Source organism: Argopecten irradians, chromosome 7 (genome assembly GCF_041381155.1).
Source record: "Argopecten irradians isolate NY chromosome 7, Ai_NY, whole genome shotgun sequence".
NCBI classification, from domain to species: Eukaryota; Metazoa; Mollusca; class Bivalvia; order Pectinida; family Pectinidae; genus Argopecten; species Argopecten irradians.
In genome coordinates this window covers 23,214,945-23,239,502 of record NC_091140.1, presented here as the reverse complement: position 1 = coordinate 23,239,502, position 24,558 = coordinate 23,214,945, and the positions used below count along the sequence as shown (strand labels likewise).

The following is a 24,558-nucleotide window of genomic DNA, read 5'->3' as shown; positions in this document are numbered from 1 at the left end:
AGGCATGGAGAAAAATGACATTATAAGGTCCTTTGTAACATCTGGACTCAGCTTCACCGATGCTTCTTAACTTAAATCCTTAACTTCAGACGCCATATTTGGGCTATTCTAGTTCAAAGAATGGAAATGTCCATTTTAAGATTTCAGGGTTCAGCTTACTTAGCGCAAATTTCGCAATCAACGCAAATATTAAGGGTAAATCTTAAATTAAGCAATATGCCATAAGTTTTGTGTATCATATTCTTTACTGACTTCTTAATAAGGAATTCTACTTATTATAATCACTGTTAGAGAAAATGCTATATATTTTGTAATAGGAGATCAAATGAAATAATTGTGTATTTGTGATTTTGATAAAAATGTTATGAACGAGCTGCGTTGTGATTGAAAAAAAATGAAGAAAACTGCCGAGCAAACTCCATTTAGAGGCTTTGAACATTACAGCTTAGCTTATTGATAGTTATACAAATTATGTGATAAAACTTTAAATAAAACTGTTACAGTTAAATACTGACGCAATGTTATCTTTCTAGAACATGTCTAAGTTGACTACATATCAAGCCTTTAAAACTGGCTTTAGAGTCCAAAAACAGTTTTAAGGTAGAGAAATCGTGGGCACGCGCCTCTGTATGAAGGTACTGTATGGCTCTATCATATGCAGGGATAATCCGGGCTATTTATGTAGAAGAAGTATAATAAACAATGACGGTAGTATAAATGTATCTCTATCACATCAATGTGCTATAACATTAACAATTCTTACTGGTTCAATTACAGAGGTTATTAGAACGGAATAATATATCATATAAATTTGATTTAGGATCTTACACTGAAGTGTTTATTATAATCGATACTAAGATATACTACATCATCGGCAGTGCTTCGTTTCCAGCAAAAATATTCATGCTTCTACACGGTTATAACGAACCTCTGGGGATCATCGAAATAACTTCGCTAGAAGCATAGTTAATTATAGACATAATGCAATCATCTTAGTGGAAACCGGACTGGGAACGAAAATTAGCAAATTATAACCATGAATTTGCTGTAAGCATGTTCTTTATAATAGGAGGATCTTACATTAGTGGCTATGTAATCAAATCAGTTCAATAAAATATTAATAAGTTTTATAAATTTTACATAACATAGTCATGCGTGTAGGATTATGTTTATCATATAACTTTTATTAATAGAATAATTTATTAGAATATTTATTAACATTATAGTGTTATTACATATGTTCCTTACGATATTTGATGGCATTGTCGGACGACTTGACCGGACGGGTCCGTTATGTGATAAACATAAACGTGTTTATTATATTCCATTACCATTGTTTTGTTTCTACTTTGTATTTGTTTGGATTAAAATTATCATTACCCATTGAAGATTAACCACCGCTGACAAATGGTATTTTTTCTCTATCAAAAACAGAATTAGCACTTTTTTCAGTTACAAAAGTTACTTGCTTTACACTATTACCATCATTGAAAAGTTTGAACTTCTTATTTTACTTCAAGATGAAAATATTAAAAACAATTTATTGCATACCGAAAAAAATTCCACTGTGTCACTATGCCCTATATGGAATGAAGTACTGATCGTGCATGCACCAATAAAATTTAAAAAAAACACCGTGAGATCCAATCATTTACCTGTGTTATTCGCTGTCAACATTCAAAAAAGCGCACCGTTGACTGACAGCTTAATCCCGCCCTTTTTTCCATAACGTCACAAAAATAGTTCTCATATTTCAGTTATTTTATTCATGTCAAACAGCAATAATACATTGGTTTTTTATTGTTTGTCTCCGTTTGTCTCGCACATGTGTTATTTGTAAAGTTCTGCACGTAATTTTGTGGAATGTCAAAGGAAGTCCGCCAATGTTTAAAGGTATTCATACGCACCGAATCGGGTCACGTTCTGCACTAAAGTTATTGGGAAATAAACATGTCTGGCTCAACATAGTTTATCGATACAGAAACATTGCCCTGAATAAAATAAGTGAAATATAGGAACTATTTCTTGTGATGTCATGGAAAAAAGGGCGGGATTTAGCTGCAGTCAACGGCGCGCTTTTTCTGAATGGCTGTTGTGCATGGATAAACATGACGACAGTATAATTTTGACGGCGATTGTATCTGTAGTTCTTGTTGTTTTTTATTGCTCAAAGACAATATTGTTAATATAGAGGTTACACAATGAGTGATTGTTGAATATTGAATAATTCCATACGAGTGAGTTATTTTTCAAGAGTTACAAAAGACACTTATAATTATATGAATACACTACAGTAAGTAAGACTCTTTGGTCGCTGATTTACGCATACGTGAATATATTGAAATTAGCGAAGACTAGAAATATTCTGTAGGAGGAAACTAAGGTGGTTTGTTGTATATGATTTCAAAATAAAAATAAATTTACAAAAAGATCATAAAAAGATGCATCCGAAGAGGTGAGAGAGTGTGTGTGGGTGAGACAAAAAAGAGAGAGAATTAGAATGCATGAGAAATGGTGATGATAGTAATAAGACTATAATGAGGATGATTATAATTAAACATTACAAATAATTATATTTATGAAGATGTAAAATATGTTTTAGTAGCGATGAAGGAAATGTACTGCTATTTTGTAAGAATGTCTGTGAAAGATAAAAAGTTAAAAAAAAGATCTTGAAAAGATTCAACCATTGTGGTATATCTTGAGTGACCAATCACCCATTGACCTCGAGTTCAGGTTCCGTACGATATACGATTGGTCCTATTAATAACTACATAATGGTATGTAAACACTTACACATGGTCGATATTCTAAATGTGAAAAAAGTGGACTCACCAAGGCCGCAGTAACCCGTGGCTGATCGTTAAAGGCCCACTACCTTTCCGAAACTGCTTTTTATTTTTAAAATGTAAATATAAAACGAGATTGATAGTTTTGAAGAGTCGCATAAGTTATTAGCTTACTGTTAATTCTGCACTTATCATCACCCTCTAAACAATTTCATTAAAATGAATAAGATATTAATTTCCATAAGGCGGGTCGTCTTTTGTTTCCCGCCGTCGTCCTTAATACAGCGCGTTAGTTGAATATTACTGCGCCAGACGTCAAAACAGTGAAATGAATATCTACAGTTATCATATATTTCGCAGAAGAGCTTGCATATGTTTGGTATTGTTACCTCATCTTAAGCCATCGATATGTATTTTATGTTATTTATGTTTTAAGAAACCTTTAAATTTTGCTCTGGAAAGGTAGTGGGCCTTTAAAGTCGATAAGAAGAGATACAAATTATAATGCTACCCATCTATATAGTATTAACTATCTTAAGTAACTTAGGGATATAATAAGTCAAGAATTTAAACATTCTTGCGACCCTTAACTTTGGGAAAAAATAACTTGCGTCCACTTTTGATTATCATTTAATCATCTAGTTACATTCAACGTTAAGCTAAAGAACCTTCCTTAACTGAGTGCAATGATGAAACTAGGTCCTGGCTAAATTTAACAAATATATTGATATAGTTGGGTAAGATACTCAGATTGTATAGCCATAGAACTATTCTGTTTTGTTAGGTAATTTGATATTAGAGATTGAGATTTTCGATGCTTAAAGCAAGATCTGTTTGCTACACTGTAATCAACATGATTCCCTTTTTAGGTTGACATTTAAATTACCTACGTAACCATAATAGGTAGTTTCAACAAATAACATTCCTTCAACACTCGTGTGTTTCCGGTATTTTCCGACACTGGTTATTTTCCTTTCACAACTTATAATGAATCGACGATCATTACAAGGTGTCTATCAAGTCTCAATCTGGCGAGCAATGAATAGATCCTTGTAACCCCGGTAGAAGTGGCTACCATTCTGTTAGAGGCGACCGGTCCACTACTGACACCATGATGTATCGCTAGTGTGTTCAGCGATGCCAAGGGTCCTCAGAGCCACATCAAATCTCCGCGCCATGACAGTTCATATTCCCTTACTGTTCTCTAACTCTATCGAGACAATTTGTCTGGTTTATAATTGGGACGTACACATTGATACGATTAGACGCGGAGACGTGAGTTCTAAAGTAGCCTGACTAACAATCACAAAATGGCCATCCCTACAACTTTACATTAACATTGTCAGATCCGCATCAATCAACCTTGTTCCAGGCAAATGGTGTGTACAAGCAAGCAGATGGGGCTTAAAAACAAATAACCGGAAGTCGTCTGCCATCCATTGACATCACATTAAATACGCAATCGGTACTTTTTACTGGAATCAAAGTTTCTGCGAGTGTTTCCATGCAATGAAATGGTGTCAGAACTCTTATCATGTCATCTGTATGGCGTATTGCTCTCTTCTAGTGCTAATGTACCTGAACTTATCATTCAATGATAATAAGTAATGCATTTTGCTAAAAGGATTCTTTGCTACCTCGGACTGATCGATGTATAGTGGATATTAATAAATTAAAATGTCAATATTACTTTTCAAGGACTGTTGATAGAGAGATCTTAAAACGTTAGTTACAATTATAGTCGTTTCTAGCACCATTAAATAGGTCAGGAAACACGCCCACGACCGAGTGCTGTTATTATCATTCTAACATTGTGTCCTTAAACTTAAATAATCGTCCAATAATGATATTTGTGTATGCCATCCCCAAACCAAAGCCGTATACTACTGCTTTCTGATCAGCAACTTAAGAGAAGTTTCCGGTTGGAAAATTAAAGTTTTACTTTATTATTTTGGCGTATTAGTTTAAACATACAAACATTAAAGATGCTTCACCGCCGACAGAGCATAAACGATACTCATCATTTGGACAATAATTGGTGTTCAATCGTGTGTATGTACGTCTAATTAACACAAAAATAATATATATATTTTTTTCATTTTGTCTTTTGTGCATGCGCAATCAGTACTTCATTTCATATAGAATATAGTGCCACAGAATTTTTTCGGGATGAAATCAATTATTTTTCATATTTTTAATTTGACGTAGAATTAGAAGCTCAAATTTTTCAATGGTAGTAATGGTGTAAAGTAAGTTGTTTTTGTAACTGAAGAAAAATACTAAATTGTCTGCTCCTGTTTTTGATAGTGAAAAAAATACTATTTGTCGGCGGTGGAGCACCTTTAATTAAAGATGCTCCACCGCCGACAGAGCATAAACGATACTCATCATTTGGACAATTTGGCAAACTTTTCAATGGTGGTAATGGTGTAAAGTAAGTAAGTACTTGTTAATGAAGAAATACACTAATTAGTCTGCTTCCTAAATTCTAGAAATTGATTACATTGAATATACTTGCTTATTTATGCGACTATTTGTTTTTATACTGAAACAGTTGTCATATTTGAGATCAAGTAGTGTCTTTTAAGGATTTTTTTCATGGGATATGGACATGTGTTTTGGTTTATACCTTTTCATGGGATTATTAGGGTAGACTTTCTCTACTTTTAGGTTTCACATATAATGAGAGAGTATTTTTCTCGTTACTGAACTGAAGCATTTTCGTAATCTTCTTTAGCATTTTGAAAGCATTCAACTATGAAGTTTGCTATCTTTTGAAGAAGAAAAAAATAGACGAAACAAATAAGTGTTTAGACATCATTGCCAAAACAATTAACATCCTACCATGCTGCTTTACTTCCTATATTTACCTGAAGGCACGCTAAGTTAACATATTTTCGTGGAGATTTAGTTTCAGATTTTCATGCCTAATAACTTTTTTCTGTGATTGAAGTTCCCGATTTAGAATCTTGTGGTTCGTCTCCAAGTTACTTGAAAGATTATGTTTTTATTATTATTATTGTTTGTGATTTAAATTCCCTGTCCATATTAGTTGATTTACATCCTGCGAAGTTACACTGAAAGAGAAAATTATATATTAACCTTGATTGTGTTGACCGCTGACAGCTGTCACAACGATGAAACAAATGGTTATAGGTTATCTTGCTACCACATCTGCGCTTTATCCCAAGTTTATTCATCAAAATTTAAATGTTGAAAATAAATAAAAAGATACAATCTTTTTGGAAATTTGTTTTATTATAATTTTCAACTTTATTAAATGATTGATTCTGCTTTTTATCATTTTTTTTTTATTTACCCAACATTCAACTTACCATTTGTCCGCTAAACATGCCTATGTTATAAAGTTTTTTGTGTGTTTTTGTTTGTTTGTTTGTTTGTTTGTTTGTTTATATACTCCATATGTTATGGAAGCCCAATGATATAGACAGGTTTAGCGGACTATCACTTCCTACCTGTGTCGTTATGTGTTCTGTACTCAATAAACGTTCGTGTACCTATCACAGAGTGTGAGTATTTACCAGTACTAACAGAGGAGTGCGAGTTGATTGAGGGTGTAACGGGGTCTTGATTCTGTTTTGTTGGTCTGTAAAAGACACGATTGTCTTCAAATTGTTCATTGTATCGGGAGCACGTGTAAGTTTTGATGAATTGTTTATGATCGCAGGAAATTAAGTCCACGTATTTGTCGTAAACCGTGACAGCTGGAGTAAATATTTACATGCCATTTATTTTAACTACAGTTAATGTATCCGCGGCACGGTTTGTATCAAAGTAGATTATCATCTTGGCGATGGCTGTCCCCATCCATAGCGACCTAGTTAGGGAGACTCGGAAACAGTTGCTGGCACGTGCGCACGCGAGCCAGGCACTGAGTGTAGTTGACAGGAATACTACAGCAATAGTAGTACTATTTGTACAAAGGCACCTACATCTGACAAAACAATTAAAATAGCATTGTCTGCATCATTGGTATCTGTCTCAATCTGAAAAGTGTAAGTGTCATCTGCTCTGGAATACCGGCTATAAATGTGTAGGGCTGGGATACCGTTGTACCACTTTAATTGGCCATCTTACGGCGATACTCGGCTCAGAAATGGCTGGTTAAAATGGTGTCGACGTTTGATCTAGACATCACGCGTTTTTATTGAATTCAAAGATATAGGACAGGTAAAACTTATTGTCTTATCAAAAGACCATCGCCACTAAGAAATTAGATTACGTGTAATCAAAAGAGCATCGCTACGCCAGCCAGCCCACGAAAGATTCCTGTAGAGGCCGATTGGTCTCGTCCAGATCTATTGAGATATCGGATATAAATGAAGCATTGATGTCATGATAGTATTCTAAACCTTTTTATATTAAATAAAACATATTATGTATTTTTTTTCTGTGTATTCACCAATATAAACTGTCAATGCGACAATAAGTTATGTCCTCTTTAAAGACACTTGTATTGTGATAAAACGTTCTTCCTTGTCAATATCTAATAAATTTCTTACACTTTATCGATGCGTACACGCTACGATACAATGTCTGAAACGAATACAGTTTAATTTCCCATCATGACAGCTGCTGACGGTTGGATAGCAGAATACGTCAATCCTTGCGTGCTGGCGAGGCATTGTAAATGTAACACCTTAAAATGGGGAAAACGAATAGCAATCAAGTTCAAGTTCTTTTATGACTTTGAGTTAACTAGCTTATCAGTTAAAAAGACATATCAAGTACTATCAAAATAACAATACGAAGTATAATTAGTCAAAATATCGGAAAATAGAAGCACGGGTTCGGAAGAGTGAGGCGCTATCCTGATCAAACTTATTAACCAACCTATCATGTTGGTATACACTTAATACTACATATATGAAATATATAGGAAATCTCGCGGGAGGACTTTGGATGTGACGCATTAGACAGGGTGACTTAATATACAGGGTGACACATAGGCAGGTTTGACCGTATATCCAATGGTCATTGTCCAATGTTTTTGTTATATCTTTCAATTCCACAATTCTATTTTTCTCTGTGCTATTTATGCAGACACATCGTCGTTTTGGAAATGTTCAATTATGAAGTGTTAATTTTTATTTCGTTCATTTGAAATCATGTCTGTGATATCACTGACTCAACAAATTTACTGTTTTCAAAATAATTACATAATTTTCATCTATGGACAATTGACTAGCAGTCACGGTTTTCTTCCAACTAACGGGGTATTTCAAAATAGCGGAATATCATAATTTTTAGATTTTAAGACGCTAAGGTATGAGAAAATATACTCTTTCATGTGGATATGAAAAATAGGGATATTCTACCCTCTGAATTACAAAATGTTGAAAAACTCATACAACTTTACAATATTTTGTCTCTATCCTTCATATCCACATACGAAAAAACTTTATGATATATTCATTCGTATTGCATAGGTTCTATTCTTTCTGTGTATGGCTCCTATCACTTCTCATGTGATTTAACATGTCCTCTACCTGACCAAGCGCCCAACTGACGGTCTGTTCATTAGGAGTAGTTGCACGTATACCTCTAGGACCTGAAACACAACAACCCATTAAATGACCGCGACATACTCCGTCGTACGTGATGTGATTGCAATGTAAGGACACGAAATACTGTGAAGAACTAATGCCACTTGTAACGACATATCTTACGGACACAACAATAGGGTCTGATCATATAGGAGACAACAATGAATCGTCCATATTTATCAACATTCAATACTTTCAGGAATCCCTTAACTTAAAAGTCCCCATATGAAACCATTACAGAAGTTTTAATAAAGGGAAAAGCTAACTTCTGTAATACTTTCCTATGGAGAATTTCACGTTAAGGATTTCAATTAAGGCGAGAAATGTCGGGGAAACTGGTCTCTTACCTCCCCTATAATAGACACATCACTTTAGGGAACTACCAATATAAACTTTTAATGATCATTGATAGGAGTGAAAATAAATAATGTTACCTAAAGAACAAAATCAACTAACGACTCGACATGTAATAGGTGTACTTATACGACAGAACACTAAGGGAATCTGAAATACTGATTATGCGACGGTTGATAATGGTCTTTTACAACACGAATAAATTGGGGATAATTAATCATTGAACTGTGTTTTCCTCTTTCACCACAACAGTGGAGAAACACGGGATAAATACAATCATATTTATGGTCTTTAACAATAATTTTGGAATTTATAATAATTGAGAGTTTGGTCATAAAACACACCAGTCCTTTATAGTTATACGCTTCTTTTAGCAAAGAGTCTAAAGCGTTTATGATATATAACCATTGCGTCTAATGTGGTACTTCCTGATGAGAATGGATATGTGCATGTACCTTAAAACACTGTTGTATTGGAGATCTCTTTGTATCAACATGAAATTAACGAATTTTTAATATCAAGTGTTATTCTTTCAGGAGAGGAATTAATAAAAGCTACAAACTTGTGTATGTATGTATTAGAGTATATACTGAATTGGATAAATATTGTTTTATAGGTGCTACATTTGTATAAACAGGAGCAGGCAAATTGGTAATTTTCTTAGTACCCACTATTCCGTATATGGGCGAGGTAGGCCTACTGATTGGGCAGACACCACAAGCAAAACAATTTAATTTATATCATTTTTGTATTGATTAGATATATATACATGTATATATACACACACAATTAAACACCAATCATTGTACGAATAATAAATATTGTTTATGCTGTGTCGGCTAAGTATTGTTCTATAACACCACAGCAAATAAATTACCCCCATACCGACAAGATATAAGGATAAGGAACGCTGTGTTCAGTATTCGAGATATGCTGCGTGCTCAAACATACATATCGTGCAAAAGGTCATTACAGCACTCTTCAGTGCAGCATAAGGAGGAAGCGTAAATCATTTCGAACTTTTAAGGTATAATCTGAACATTTTAAACACAAAGATATCACGGCGATATAGAAAAAAAACACAGATCGATTGGTAGTCTGTTTCATATGTTTAGTCATGAATTTGATATCATATCTTTACGGTTGATATACTGTATAGGTGTTAAATTTAGAGGGGTATTTAATTTCGCTATAATTGCATTTTATATTGAAATCAGCAAATTTTGAGATTGAGAAGTTCATTGTCATACATCAGAACAAACGTATTGTACAATTCCAGAATGTTAGGGACCGGTAAATCGCGAAGTTTAACTTCCGTGAATATGTCCTTTATATGTAACAATGATATATTGACCCCGCGAACGTAATATCATATCATTGCCGCCATTTCCCTTACAAGGGAAAAAAGAACTCAATGTGTATGCCTTTGTTAAGTCGAATCTCGTCAAACCGACGCTCCTATTACATGCTAGAACCACTAGTAAACATAATGGCATGGCTATTTGGTGACAGAAATATTTACCGAAACCTGTTGACTTACTAAACTGAAATGCAATTTTTTTTTTGCATATTTTGCCAAATATACAAACAACACACTAATCTTCGAGTCAACAGTAATATCTAATGTCAGGCCCGATGCATACACACGTTTTATCAACTTAATTATGTTCAAGTCTACCTAGGAAGTGATATATAGTCATACAAAATATCACGAGTTTAAATAGGGTCTTAAACCTTAAACAACACGCATGCATCATTATAGCGTTCATTCCTTATATAATTCATATTTACGGGTACCTGTCGAAACAACATCTTTAATAAAATCAGATTGATTGAGAAATTTATTTCGCAGAATAAAACATAGATAGCACACTGAATATATCTTAATCAAGGCTAATATCCCAGTGAACGAGTTTGGTTACGGCTCCGTTACCTTAGTAGTTAGGCATCCATCACATCACTGCACTTGATAATGTACCTCTTTAAAGACGATATAGAAACAAGGAGAGGAGAGACAATACATTACTTATTTATGACATCAATTATTCTCATTCATGTAGAGCAGAGAGCTATTGCCTGTACGAATTCACCTCGAGTAACGATCTCGTTATCGTCGATGTTCCTTTGACATCAGCAGCAAAGAAAAACATTCTGGAGGTCACTCAGTTTCTTAATATGAAGGAAGAGTTTTAAATTGATACATCGACATCTAAATATAGCCCCCTTAAAAATACCAAAATAAAAAAAAAATCAATCAATCAAAACATGACAAAATAAAAAAAATCAGTATATAAATGCATAAAAGCCCAAAAACTAACTATTAGATAATATTTAAAAAGTACTAGAAATATATTGGAACCAGCTGTCGATAAAGAGAAAGCGTTCTCAGGTCTCAGAAGATGACTACAACAGTAATACAATTCCGGGTCGTATTGAGGGATCACAATCTCAAAAAAGATTTGGATGACTATAAAAATATCGCGTAAAAAACGTTTGGTCTACTCCTATTAAACTATTTTGCTTCCCTCTCAAATAAGGTTTTAGCTAATCCTAACTTATCTTCAGCTGAACAGTCGAATTCAGAATGTAACCAAACAAGTGCATTCCGGTACCATTCCTCGTCCTCTCAAAACGGTTCTATTTGTAGTAAGCTATCATATGAAAGTGTAAAACATTTAGACTTCTATAGCGTATAGATATTTTATCCAAGAATTTTAAGAAATGGAGCACTTGAAGGCCAAATTACACCATTTTATTTTTTCAAAATTTAACTTTAATCATCAGTGCAACAACTTTTTTGCTATATCATTTTTTTAAAAACTTTTTTAACGGCATTATAAGCGGTGAAGAGTATGACAGTCCCCAGCCAATACATGTATTTATCCTAGCATATTCAGTAACATCTCACAGCATTGGAAACAGCTACCTAATCATCGTCAATAATGTATGAAATAGGAAGACCAAGCCTTGGAAACACCTAGCAATTATCAAAGTATAGAAATAGCAAGACCAAACCTTGGAAAAATCTAGTAAGTGTCAATAATGTGTAAAAGGCAAGGACAGGACTTAACAACACCTTGAGCAACTATCAAAAACATTATGTCTTGAAACACCTAGTACAATTTTGTAATTGTCAAAAATATAGAAATAGCAAGACCAAATCTGGGAAACATCTAGTTATTGTCAATAATGTATGAAAAAGTAAGGACAAGCCTTGAAAACACCTAGAGCAATTATCAAAAAAACTATATCTTGAAACACTTAGTAATTGGCAAAAATGTAGAAATAGCAAGACCAAATCTGGGAAACATCTAGTAATTGTCGATAATGTATGAAATAATAAGGACAAGCCGTGGAAACAACTAGAACATTTATCATAATGTAGAAATAGCAAGACCAAATCTGGGAAACGTCTAGTAATTGTCGATAATGTATGAAATAGTAAGGACAAGCCTTGGAAACAACTAGAGCAACTATCAAAATATAGAAATAGCAAGACCAAACCATTGACACGTCTAGTTATTGTCGATAATGTATGAAATAGCAGGGTCAAGCCTAGGAAATACCTAACTGTTAACAAAAATAAAGAAATATCAAGACCAAACCTTAGACACATATAGTAATTGTCAGTTATATATGAAATAGCAGGATCAAGCCCTGAAAACACCTGGCAATTATCAGAAATATACAGATAGCGAAACCAAGTCCTGAAGACACCTAGCAAATGTCAATATTATAGAATAAAAGCAAGACCAATCGGTGGAAAAACATAGAAACTATCAATAAATATATAAAGCAGAAAGACCAGTCCTTGAAAAAAACACCTAGCAGTTTTCAAAAATGTATGTAGTATTAAGACCAAGTATTGGAAACACCTAAAAATTGTCAATCATGTATGGAATAGCAAGACCAAGTCTTAAAAATACCTAGCACTTATCAAAATTATCGAAATAACAAGACGAAATCATGGAAACATTTGGCAATTATCAAAAATACATGAATAGCAAGACCAAGCCTCGGAAATACCTAGCAATATGGTTGAAGCCGTGATCTATATCGTGACGTTGTCATGACTGCTGAGCCATCCGATGGAGAATGCTTAGATACAGGATTGATGCATCACGAGAAAGCTGAGAACAACATAACTGCATTCTGATTAACCTGAGCTATTTTTTTTAGTTTCACTCTGTCAGTAATGGCGACGGAGTGAAACGCTTGGAAGTAACTGTGTTATATCAGAATACATGAAAGTAGAGGATAACAACAATGAACATATACCGATGAATATCTACAGGAGAGTACAAGCGAAACTAAATATATAATTAGTAATATATAAACGCCTTAAAACACAAACTCCATTTCAAGTTTTTGGTTCTAAGAATAGCTCCCAAAAAGCGAAAATAGAAATAAAAACCCCACTAAATTCTGAAGTGGTAGTTTCATCAATATATGTGAGCTGTGATGGCGTGTTTTAATGAAAATTATCATATCTAAAGTCCTGCATAGAATTAGATTATCAACTGCTTGGATATACGTTTCATTAACGGTAAACTTCAGTCGTTATTTTATTGGCGCCAACCTTGTACTTAATGCAAGAAGAGCTTGCAACATCGCCATTACTATTTCCGGTAGGCCGTTTTATTGGACATTTGTAAAAGTAGTATATATATAAAGCTCAATGACTGGTATTGAAGATGTGACTAAAATACGACTCACATTAAATATGATGGGAACTATCGAAGATTTACCATATCTAAGCAGAAGCTAGCTTAGGTGTCAACTTTGTAGGTTCCTTCTTCTTCCATCATATTGTACCGAATTCCTTAGATATGATGCGGTGGTGGAAGGCATCAGCACATGATCCGGTCACAAATGATAACGGTAGAAGACTATATGTCTTTACTGAGGATGGGAAGAAGGAGTGTTGAAATGTCTGTGTCCCCGATGTTGGTTGGATGAATCGACAGTCATGTCTTCTGGTCCTTGCTAATGTTAAACCTGGTTGGTACTGCAAGATGTGCTAGCAAAGCGTCAATAGCATACCTGAGACATTGCTTTATCTTTTGAACTCATCAATAGTGTACCGGACTGCATTCCGCTGGACATGTTCTGTTGATGTTGGTCTAAGTATGCGGGTTCCAGACAACTTTTTCGTACTCCATAATGTATCAACTGCGTATCTCTTCAAAGTCCTCCATCTGCCAAAAACATAAGCGGAGTTGATTTTCATGCATATCACTTCAATATATTTATTCCGGGACAGGTTGTTCTTCATCGATTTGGTCACCATTGTCAAGGCTTTTGGTATTGTGGTCTATGGTAAGGTTCGGTTAGCTCTTGCAGAATATCGTCTTTCTGATTTTGTATCGGTAATCCGATATGTTATAGCGTTGTAACTGATCCATGATATTGCTGTGAATGATTTGTTTGATGAACTTGTTACATATTGACGCATGTGGAACTAGTAATACTAGTAATAACTTGCCTTAGTCTTGTCTCTAATTTTGATGATGAAAGTGATCCGAGCTTTCCTCCGGTCGTTAGTGAAAACGGTCAAAATCTTATGTGATTATTTCATACAAAGGATAAATAAAACTTTCATTTTTATTCATTCACCATCATCATCATCATCAAAGAATTTATAAGTAAGAAGGATTTGTCACTGTCTCTTTACACTACTAAACAGCACGCGAGAAGCCTATCAGCCTATTAATGACGACAATTTGTATAGATGTGTAGGATGATTTTGAAAGAAAAATTATCACTCTTTCGATCGGTAGTGACCATTTTTATGAAGAAGTGTTAGAAATGTGTTTTTATAGCCTCTAAAGACAGGCAGGTTAAAAATATTTGGTCTTTAAGCTTGCCACCCTTCTCGTATATAGTACCATGCTATATAGAGTGCAACTTTTATCGGTTTTTTTTTTATCTAATTCTCTAAAATGGTCTTAGGGCACTCTGGTGGGTCAATGATTATGTAATCAGTAACTAATTCTCTTGCTAATGACCTAAACACATATTGAGGCCAGTGGGACTAGTAATACTAGTAATAACTTGCCTTAGTCTTGTCTCTAATCTTGATGATGGAAGTGATCCGAGCTTTCCTCCGGTCGTTAGCGACCAATCCAGAAGTTGGAAACGCCCTAGTTAGCATGGATGAGTTGGAATGAACACTCGTCTTGAGAAAACTTACTGGGTCTAAACTGGATCCGTCGCTTTGTTCACTTTGACGTTCTTTAAAAGCTCTGTGACTCCTTATTGACTGATGGCGATAGTTTGGACATCCCTGATGTTGCTGAGCCCGAGGACCGGGAAAGAATCCCCACTGGTGTATGCAGCCCAAGCCGGTCATTCTTGGCTCTGTGCTCACACATGAGAAGACCATATGTTCTCGGTGATGATACCCCGGATGCGTCTGCCTGCTTACTCTTCAATCTTCACATAAGTTCTAAGCTACTTGAATCGTCTCATCCTCGAAACTCCAGAGATTCCGATCACTAACGACCTCTACACTCCTGGACTATGTCATAGTAAAATTGGAGGCAGCTCAGTGAAAAAACATCTGAAACAATCACAGGCCTGCAAAGATTTCCTTTGAAGATTACAGAGAGTGCGACGCCTAACATCAAAGCTACACAGTCAACCACAGTGTACCGTTATACGGCTATTTTGATGTACATCAAACGACTAAATTACCTGTCCTGTTCTGTTGCCTCCAATTTTAAGATGAGATAATCCAAGGGTGTACAGATAGTAAGTGATTGGAACCCCTGGAGTATCGAGGATGGCGTCGTCTTGTCGTCATTGATAGTACAATTATGCCTCGTAAGTTATTGACAACACAGCTCAAAAGCAACCCATGTCTTGTTGATGCTAGCATTTGGGGAACTTTGTGGACCTTGATCGAGAGATGGTTTTGACATGTTTACAAGCAATAGACGGTTTGTAAGAAAAAGGTCGAGGATGTTGTCATCCCATCCTCGATACCCTAGGGTTTACTATCTCTGACGTTATATCCACCCCTGGACTGGCACATGCCTGCAGAGGCTTCCTTTAAATATTACGGAGGCAGCGACGCCCAACTTCAAAGCGACAAGGTCAACCACAGGGTCCCGCTATATAATTCCTTTGATGTTCACCAAATGATCAAATTACCTGTGTCTTCCGATGTCTTCGGTTTTACTATGAAATAGTCCAGGGGTGGATATTACGTCAGTGATATCGAGTATCGATGATGTTTTCATCTTGGTTGGAAAGCCAGCGACCTGTGCTAAGCCACAATGGTTGAAATGAAGAGTTATTCAACTGTCTGTCAAGAGTAGTTTTGTCTATAGGTGTCCATTGACTCCCATCCAGTTGACGTCACATAAATTCGTGTCTTCAGTGATCCAAATTGTTACGATATGGTAAAAATGGACAATTTCTTTACCTTTTATTATATTGTGCATATACTCTCATTTCATTGACTAAGAAATTAGCATCACAACATTACAGCGCACCACCTTCATATGTGCTACAAGAGAGATAACTCCTTAGGCAGAAACTCTACCTTCAGAGCAATGTCCTTTTACGCTACGTGTAGGTTTATATAATTATCATTTTGTAAAGGTGTATCGTATACATTAAGCAATTTTTTTCTCGGAATTGCATACAAAAAAGGTGATTTTTTTTAATTTTTAAAATGGGAATGTAAAACGAGATTAATTGACTTACCGTTAATACGACACTAAATATCACCTTTTACACAATTCAATATAAATAACTTAAATGCTAATTTTCATAACGCGTGTCATTTTATGTTTCCCGCCATCATCCTTATTACCGCGTGTCGGTTGATTATCACTGTGTCAGACGGCAAAACAGCGAAATTAAGTTTCACTGTTAACATAGTTTACGCAAGGAACTCTTGCCTTTGGTTGCTAAAACATCCTCTTAGCCCATTAATATACATTATCGTATTTAAAACAACTCTGTTTCGCAAAGATACGGGTCTTAAAAATGGTTTGTTTTATAAAGTATGCGTTTTATGTTTTATTTTGATTACTTTTATACTTAATATATTTGAAGATTCGTCAATTATACACCTCGTGGCGTTTATATAGATTACCTTAAAACTTTGTGATTCAAAACACCCTTCACTTTTATTTTTCATAGAATTATTATCATTTACATTTGTGCTTCACTTATTCAAGGCAGAGACTTAGATATAATATTATATCTAAGTCTCTGTTCAAGGACAGGGATGTGTATGATTTAATTCAAAAATGGTTTCAAAAGCCTAATGGTCCTTTGAAAATGAAAAAAAAAATCAATAGTGCGCCTGATGGCCTTGGGCTAGGAAAGATTTGATATCGCTAAAATAACTACTCTGTATACTCACCTGATTACGATTCAGTGCTTTATTTTATCCGAGTTTTAGTACCTCCCTTCATTTCCCAGTCTTATAGAAGTTTGAATGGCAAGCAATGCAAAGCCTTATTTTAGGGCAGCTATAACGTCTGGGTCAGATTACGAAATCGACTATGTGGCCTAAGTTTCGGATCATATTTTTTATTAATTTTGGAATTGTTTCTATTCAAATGATACTACTATATATATAATTGACCAATTGACCATTAATTATAATGAATGTAAATTGATTTGTACGTTTTAATGTGTTTTATCAATAAATTTGCAAGAAATATGACCTTCCGGACATAGTAAACCGTCTACCTGACCGGTCTTTAAAACTATACCCAACGCAACTCATCAACATTGTTGCATCAAAACGCCAGGAACAACATAACAACAAAACAATCACTAATTTAATAACCGATAATGTTGCAATCTATTATATCTTCGTTAAATTCTAATAAGATTATATTAGCTAGTGGATCTCCACGCAGAAAAACAATCCTGCAGAACCATGTCGTAAGTATGTTCATGAAATCTACTTTCGTTTTCTAGGAAACTCGATATCGCTATCAAAACATTAAAACAAAATATTACCGTATGTCGCTGCACTGTGGCTTTGAAGTGAAATAAAGACAAAATCTGATGTGATTATTTCATACAAAGGATAAATAAAACTTTCATTTTTGTTCATTGACCATCATCATCATCATCTTCATCAATATCATCATCATCATCATCATCATCATCAATATCATCATCATCATCATTATCATCATCAAAGGATTTATAAGTAAGAAGGATTTGTCACTGTCTCTTTACACAAGAAGCCTATCAGCCTATTAATGACGGCAATTTGTATAGATGTGTAGAATGATTTTGAAAGACAAATTATCACTCTTTCCATCGGTAGTGACCATTTTTATGAAGAAGTGTTAGAAATGTGTTTTTACAGCCGCTAAAGATAGGCAGGTTAAAAATATTGAGTCTTTAAACTTGCCACTCTTCTCGTGTATAGTACCATGCTATATACAGAGTACAATTTTTATCGTTTTTTTATCTAGATCTCTAAAATGTCGAAAAATGGTCTTAGGGCACTCTGGTGGGTCCATGATTATGTAATCAGTAACTAATTCTCATGCTAATGACCTAAACACATGACTGAACCTGAATTTTTCATTCATGGAAAGAAGATTGGTGAGCCAGCCAACCTGATGCAGTAGATGCCATTTTTATTTATTCTACTGAAATATAAAAAAAATATTTATATAAACATGTTCCTTCAAGGTGAATATATTAATTACCACTATTTTTTTCACCTTAGGGAATGGTGTTTGATGTAGTCCCATCAACATTTGAGGAAAACATCGACAAGAGTATACCTCCAATAGATTATGTTCGAGAGACAGCAAAACAAAAGGCATTAGAGGTGGCTCAGAGACTATGTGTAGGAGAAGTAGGTATCAGAACAGAGTTGTAGATTATTCAAAGTGAGTTTTCCCTCAAACTTTTTCTACTATGGTCCATAAATTAATATTTCTTATCACCAAAACAGTTTGATTGGCCTTTTAATTTCAATTATTTTTAGGAAAGTATATCTATATAGAAACTAACATATAACTCAATATTGAAGATAAGTAATATTGGGAAGATAGAGGACTTTCCTAAATAATACACACTAGACTAGAGGAGTGTGAGATGAAATTAAAAGTCCAGTTTGTTCAGAAGGGAAAAATTAAAAATGTTAAGTGTTTTTAAACTATTGCAACATTGAGTTGTAATTTGTGACATTTTATGCAAGACCTTTAATTAAAGTGATGTTTTTTGCGCATACTCACTTACTGTATAAAGTTAAGAAGTTGAGATGACAAATTGGTCAGCCACCAATTCAAAGTTGTGGTTTAGGCTGATTAGCATGGGTTTGTCATTTGATTTGTAAGGGGTCATGTTAACTTGGAGAACAGAGAAAGATGGCTTTGTTCACATTTCCTATGTATCATTTTTCAGGGTTCACCCGATTTGATTATTAGTGCTGATACTGTTGTAATGCAAGACAACCTGATATTTGAAAAACCAAAGGACCGTCAAGATGCCTTCAATATGATAATGAGGTGAGAACGTGGTAATGTAATGTGTAATTTGATTTAATTTGTTGTCAGTGTTTATTCCCCTTATTATTATTATTTTTGCATTGCTAACCAACATTATCATAATATTCATTTTGAATTATCGTTTTATTAGCTATTATTACTTGGTAGTATATAGAAAAATAATCATACCCTACCGTCACTCATTTCCCGGTAGGAAATATGTCAGAAATCTTTCGTCTGTTGCTCAGAGCTAGGTCATCGCAGCTAGGTAGAATTTAACTAAATATTACTTCAATTTTTCTTTTCTCGTTTAGGTTTAGTGGCAGAAAGCATTCGGTTTGTACTGGTGTTACTTTGCTGTGTCCAGCAACTTCTACAGGTACGCCACATTATTATTAGTAGTTAGGTCATCATCCACAGGTAAAATTTACATTTCATGTATTTCATATCAAAGAATGGCAGTTAATCCATCCAAGTAAGTCATGTCATCTACATGTAGGTCCCATCACCTACAGGTAAGTCACATCATCTACAAGTAGGTCACATCACCTCACCACATCACCTACAGGTAAAGTCACATCATCTACAAGTAGGTCAAATCACCTACAGGTAAGTCACATCATCTACAAGTAGGTCACATCACCTACAGGTAAGTCACATCATCTACAAGTAGGTCCCATCACCCACAGGTAAGTCACATCATCTACAAGTAGGTCCTGTCACCTATAGGTAAGTCATATCATCTACAAGAAGGTCACATCACCTACATGTAAGGCACATCATCTACAAGTAGGTCACATCACCTACAGGTAAGTCACATCATCTACAAGTAGGTCAAATCACCTACAGGTAAGTCATATCTATAAGAAGGTCACATCACCTACAGGTAAGTCACATCATTTACAAGTAGGTCACATCACCTACAAGTAGGTCACATCACCTACAGGTAAGTCACATCATCTACAAGTAGGTCATATAACCTACAGGTAATTCACATCATTTACAAGTAGGTCAAATCATTTACAAGTAGGTCAAATCACCTACAGGTAAGTCACATCATCTACAAGTAGGTCACATCACCTACAGGTAAGTCATATCATCTACAAGTAGGTCACATCACCTACAGGTAAGTCACATCATCTACAAGTAGGTCACATCACCTACAGGTAAGTCACATCATCTACAAGTAGGTCACATCACCTACAGGTAAGTCACATCATTTACAAGTAGGTCACGTCACCTACAAATAGGTCACATCACTTACAGGTAAGTCACATCATCTATAAGTAGGTCACATCACCTACAGGTAAGTCACACCATCTGCAAATAGGTCACATCACCCACAGGTAAGTCACATCATCTACAAGTAGGTCCTGTCACCCTATAGGTAAGTCACATCATCTATTAGTAGGTCCTGTCACCTTCAGGTAAGTCACATCACCCATAAATAGGTCCTGTCACCTTCAGGTAAGTCACATCTTCATAAGTAGTTCATGTCACCTATAGGGTAAGTCACATCATCCATAAGTAGGTCCTGTCACCTTCAGGTAAGTCACATCATCCATAAGTAGGTCCTGTCACCTTCAGGTAAGTCACATCATCCACAAGTCAGTTGTCATACTAGGTAAGTCACATAATCCATAAGTAGGTCCTGTCACCTATAGGTAAGTCACATCATCCATAAGTAGGTCCTGTCACCTTCAGGTAAGTCACATCATCGACATGTAAGTAACATCATCTATAAGTAGGTCTTGTCACCTTCAGGTACATCTCATCATATCACATAAATACAAGTATGTCACATCATCTACAAGTAGGTCATATCACCTACAGATAAGTTACATCATCTACAAGAAGGTCACATCACCTACAGATAAATCACATCATCTACAAGTGGGTCACATCACCCACAGAGAAGTCATATCATCTACAAGTAGGTCACGCCACCTACAGGTAAGTCACATCATCTACAAATAGGTCAAATCACCTACAGGTAAGTCACATCATTTACAAGTAGGTCACATCACCTATAAGTAGATCATATCACCTTCAGGTAAGTCACATCATCTACAAGTGGGTCACATCACTTACAGAGAAGTCATATCATCTTACAAGTAGGTCACATCACCTTCAGTAAGAGTCACATCATCACAAGTAGGTCACATCACCTACAGGTAAGTCACATCATTTACAAGTAGGTCACGTCACCTTCAGGTAAGTCACATCATATACAAGTAGGTCACATCACCTATAAGTAGGTCATATCAGCTTCAGGTAAGTCACACCATCAACAAGTAGGTCACATCACCTACAGATAAGTCACATCATCTACTAGTAAGTCACATCACCTACAGGTAAGTCACATCATCTGCAAATAGGTTACATTACCTACAGTTAAGTCACATCATCTACAAGTATGTCCTGTCACCTATAGGAAAGTCACATCATCTATTAAAAATTCCTGTCACCTTCAGGTAAGTCACATCATCTACAAGTAGGTCACATCACCTTCAGGTAAGTCACATGATCTACAGGTAGGTCAAATCACCTACAGGTAAGTCACATCATCTATAAGTAGGTCTTGTCACCTTCAGGTACGTCACATCATTTACAAGTAGGTCACATCACCCACAGGTAAGTCACATCATCCATAAGTAGGTCCTGTCACCTTCAGGTAAGTCACATCTTTTATAAGTAGGTCCTGTCACCTTCGGGTAAGTCACATCATTTACAAGTAGGTCACATCACCCACAGGTAAGTCACATCATTTACAACTAGGTCACATCACCCACAGATAAGTCACATTATCTACAAGTAGTCACATCACTTACAGAGAAGTCACATCATCTAAAAGTGGGACACATCACCTACAGAGACGTCACATCATCTACAAGTAGGTCACATCACTTACAGAGAAGTCATATCCTCTACAAGTAGGTCATATCTAGGGTTTGATATTGGTACTTGATACCGATATTGTATTGTTACTCGTACATATATACCTGTTTAAAAAGTACAAATATCCTTATAAGTATTTAAAAAAGAATAAACTGATTATTTTAAGGAAACACACAAGTAAAAAGTGACTAAATGGAGACAGGCAGTGTATGTAAGAACAAAACTTTAAGTCTTGCGGTTCTGAATCGTGGCAGACCCACGGGTGATCGCACTACACTACATTACACTTATGATAAGTGTAGCGTAGTGTAATGCAATCACCCGTGGGTCTCCGACGACATGTTCACTCTTATTCATTGTCTTTTTCAATGTTTATAGTGAAATTGGAGTTCCTTTTTTTGCTAGCACTTTAATATACCAAATGGTAACCAAATTACAGTGTAAATCAAATCACAAACACCTTTTAGATAAAAATTCTACATGTTTTTTCACCATGTAAAATAAGGAAATATTGATTTTTGGTATGTTGGTAATATTTTGAATCAATCTGAAACTAAAAATATGCTTAACTTATCTGAAAAGCACATTAACGAGATTTGGTCAATTTTTCAGTTTTTACGGGATCAAAAGTGGATGGTTATGAGAACTTATTGATGACACAGTTCCACGAAACAACAGATGTGATGATGGCCAAGTTGTCCCCAGATATTGTCAATGCATACATAGATACAGGAGAGAGCATGTAAGTTGTATAGTTCAGTCTAGTTAAGATATACAGGTAACTTTGAGATTACTAAACATAAAAGTTCAATTAAACCAGGAAATGCAATATAACTTTTCTTATCTGGATCCCTGTCTATTTCAGAGAAATTGTATCACATTATCCTTGTTCATTTATAGTAATTAAATCCTATAATCCAGAAACTTGTGTATACCAGTCCAATATGCAGGTTTCAGTGACGTCCAACTGAGACAAGTTACACTGTATAATAACAATTATTTTAAAAAGAGACAATAATAATCATTTATACAGCTGTTTCCTGTAACCGTAAATCAACACAATTTCTTTATTTTCATGTGTGATTCAAATTCATGTACCAGGTATTTTCCGAGTGATTAGAATTTGCAAAAAAGAAAAGATTAAACTACAACTATAATAGATTAATACTAAAAATTACAAAATCAAATTGCAGTGAAAACGTTGTGATCCATAAAAATTGCCATATTAAGTTGCTCGTAAATAAGTTTACTACTTTATTAATCAATATGGTTTAACTGGCAGAGGCGATTTCTATAGTGTTGTTTAGATTGTTTTCTTGAATCCTATCTTTGTTTTCTGATATAGAGTTATCTCCCATTGAGCGCTTGCGTGAAAATCCAGTGGTATATGTGTGAACTGGCTTATTATTACTTTAGATATGTTTGTCATTTCTTTGAATATCACTTTGTCCTATTTTTCCTTGATTTTCGTTCTTTCTCTTTGACAGGGACAAAGCGGGTGGCTATGGTATCCAGGCGATAGGAGCGTCCATTGTCGAGGGAATCTATGGAGACTATTACAATGTGATGGGCTTTCCTCTCCATAAATTCTGTAAAGTACTACTAGACATATACAATAAAAAGTGATTTATAATTATACCATGGATTTGGAGTTTTTCTTCATAATTTGACCGTTAAGGAAGGCTTGGTGTGTGACAGCCAGTAACTTATATGGTGTTGTACATCTTTCAGATTTTTTTCAAAGATCAAATTCATCCCATCATCTTCCAAAATCTTAGTTGTCTTGTAATAAAACATTTTCCTAAATACTGCACATTCTTTTTTGAGTAATAGAATTTATATATTGATTACCATGCTTATATCTGGCTTCTCCAAACAACACTTGTTCAGTACTTTGTGCCTCAGTTATCTCACCTTTGCTTTTTCGGTAGTTCTGACTTTTCATCCATTGCCATGAGATTGTCAAAACATTGGAATGTGGCATACTCTTAATGATCAGTCCAGTGTCCATCACAATTTCCAGTATATCCAAAGACCACAAGATTCTACGCCTCTCTTTACTTTTAGCAGTGTAGCGTAAGTTAAGGAGATAAGCCAAAAACTGTACTATATATTACAAGTTAGGATACAAATTATGTTGATAGTGCTCGGTTGATTGGGCTCAATGTCCTTTGTATAATCAGCTAAGGTCATCTAAGGGTGCCGTCACCAATACACCAGGCACAGCATGTATGAAGGTCCATGTGTAGCACTCACGTATTGTATCTCTTTGTAATAATGGAACTTTTGATCTTTATACAGCACATCACTCTTACTTAGTACAGGTTGAGGTTTATCTCTAACTTTAAAACAGTTCAGTCAAAAACATGTTTAGCCACAAAATAATGAAGACAATATGTAAAATCAACAAGAATATTCTGAAACAGTTACTATGGTTACAGTATGGAGGGACAACACTAAACGAAAGGC

The 24,558-nt window shown here is 35.1% G+C and overlaps 1 protein-coding gene across 2 annotated transcripts; it reads left to right on the top strand.

Moving 5' to 3' along the window:
- The first annotated feature begins 17,427 nt into the window (after positions 1 to 17,427).
- On the top strand, positions 17,428 to 23,727 carry LOC138327894 (probable bifunctional dTTP/UTP pyrophosphatase/methyltransferase protein). 2 transcript variants are annotated; one of them, XM_069274345.1, is made up of 6 exons: positions 17,429 to 17,620; positions 18,426 to 18,557; positions 19,109 to 19,212; positions 19,506 to 19,570; positions 22,702 to 22,831; positions 23,577 to 23,727. In XM_069274345.1, the coding sequence occupies exons 1-6, from the start codon at positions 17,528 to 17,530 to the stop codon at positions 23,713 to 23,715; spliced, it is 663 nt and encodes a 220-aa protein (XP_069130446.1). In that variant the 5' UTR covers positions 17,429 to 17,527; the 3' UTR covers positions 23,716 to 23,727. The 2 variants fall into 2 exon arrangements, with proteins under 2 accessions (XP_069130447.1, XP_069130446.1); XM_069274346.1 differs by lacking the exon at positions 18,426 to 18,557 and having other exon boundaries at positions 17,428 to 17,620.
- The last annotated feature ends 831 nt before the right edge of the window (positions 23,728 to 24,558 follow it).

Excerpts from the sequence above, each read along its gene's own strand:
- LOC138327894 (XM_069274345.1), top strand. The coding sequence starts at position 17,528 with ATGTTGCAATCTATTATATCTTCGTTAAATTCTAATAAGATTATATTA. Across the intron at positions 18,558-19,108 it reads AGAGACTATGTGTAGGAGAA|GGTTCACCCGATTTGATTAT; the intron begins GTAGGTATCAGA and ends ATCATTTTTCAG. Across the intron at positions 19,213-19,505 it reads GCCTTCAATATGATAATGAG|GTTTAGTGGCAGAAAGCATT; the intron begins GTGAGAACGTGG and ends TTTCTCGTTTAG.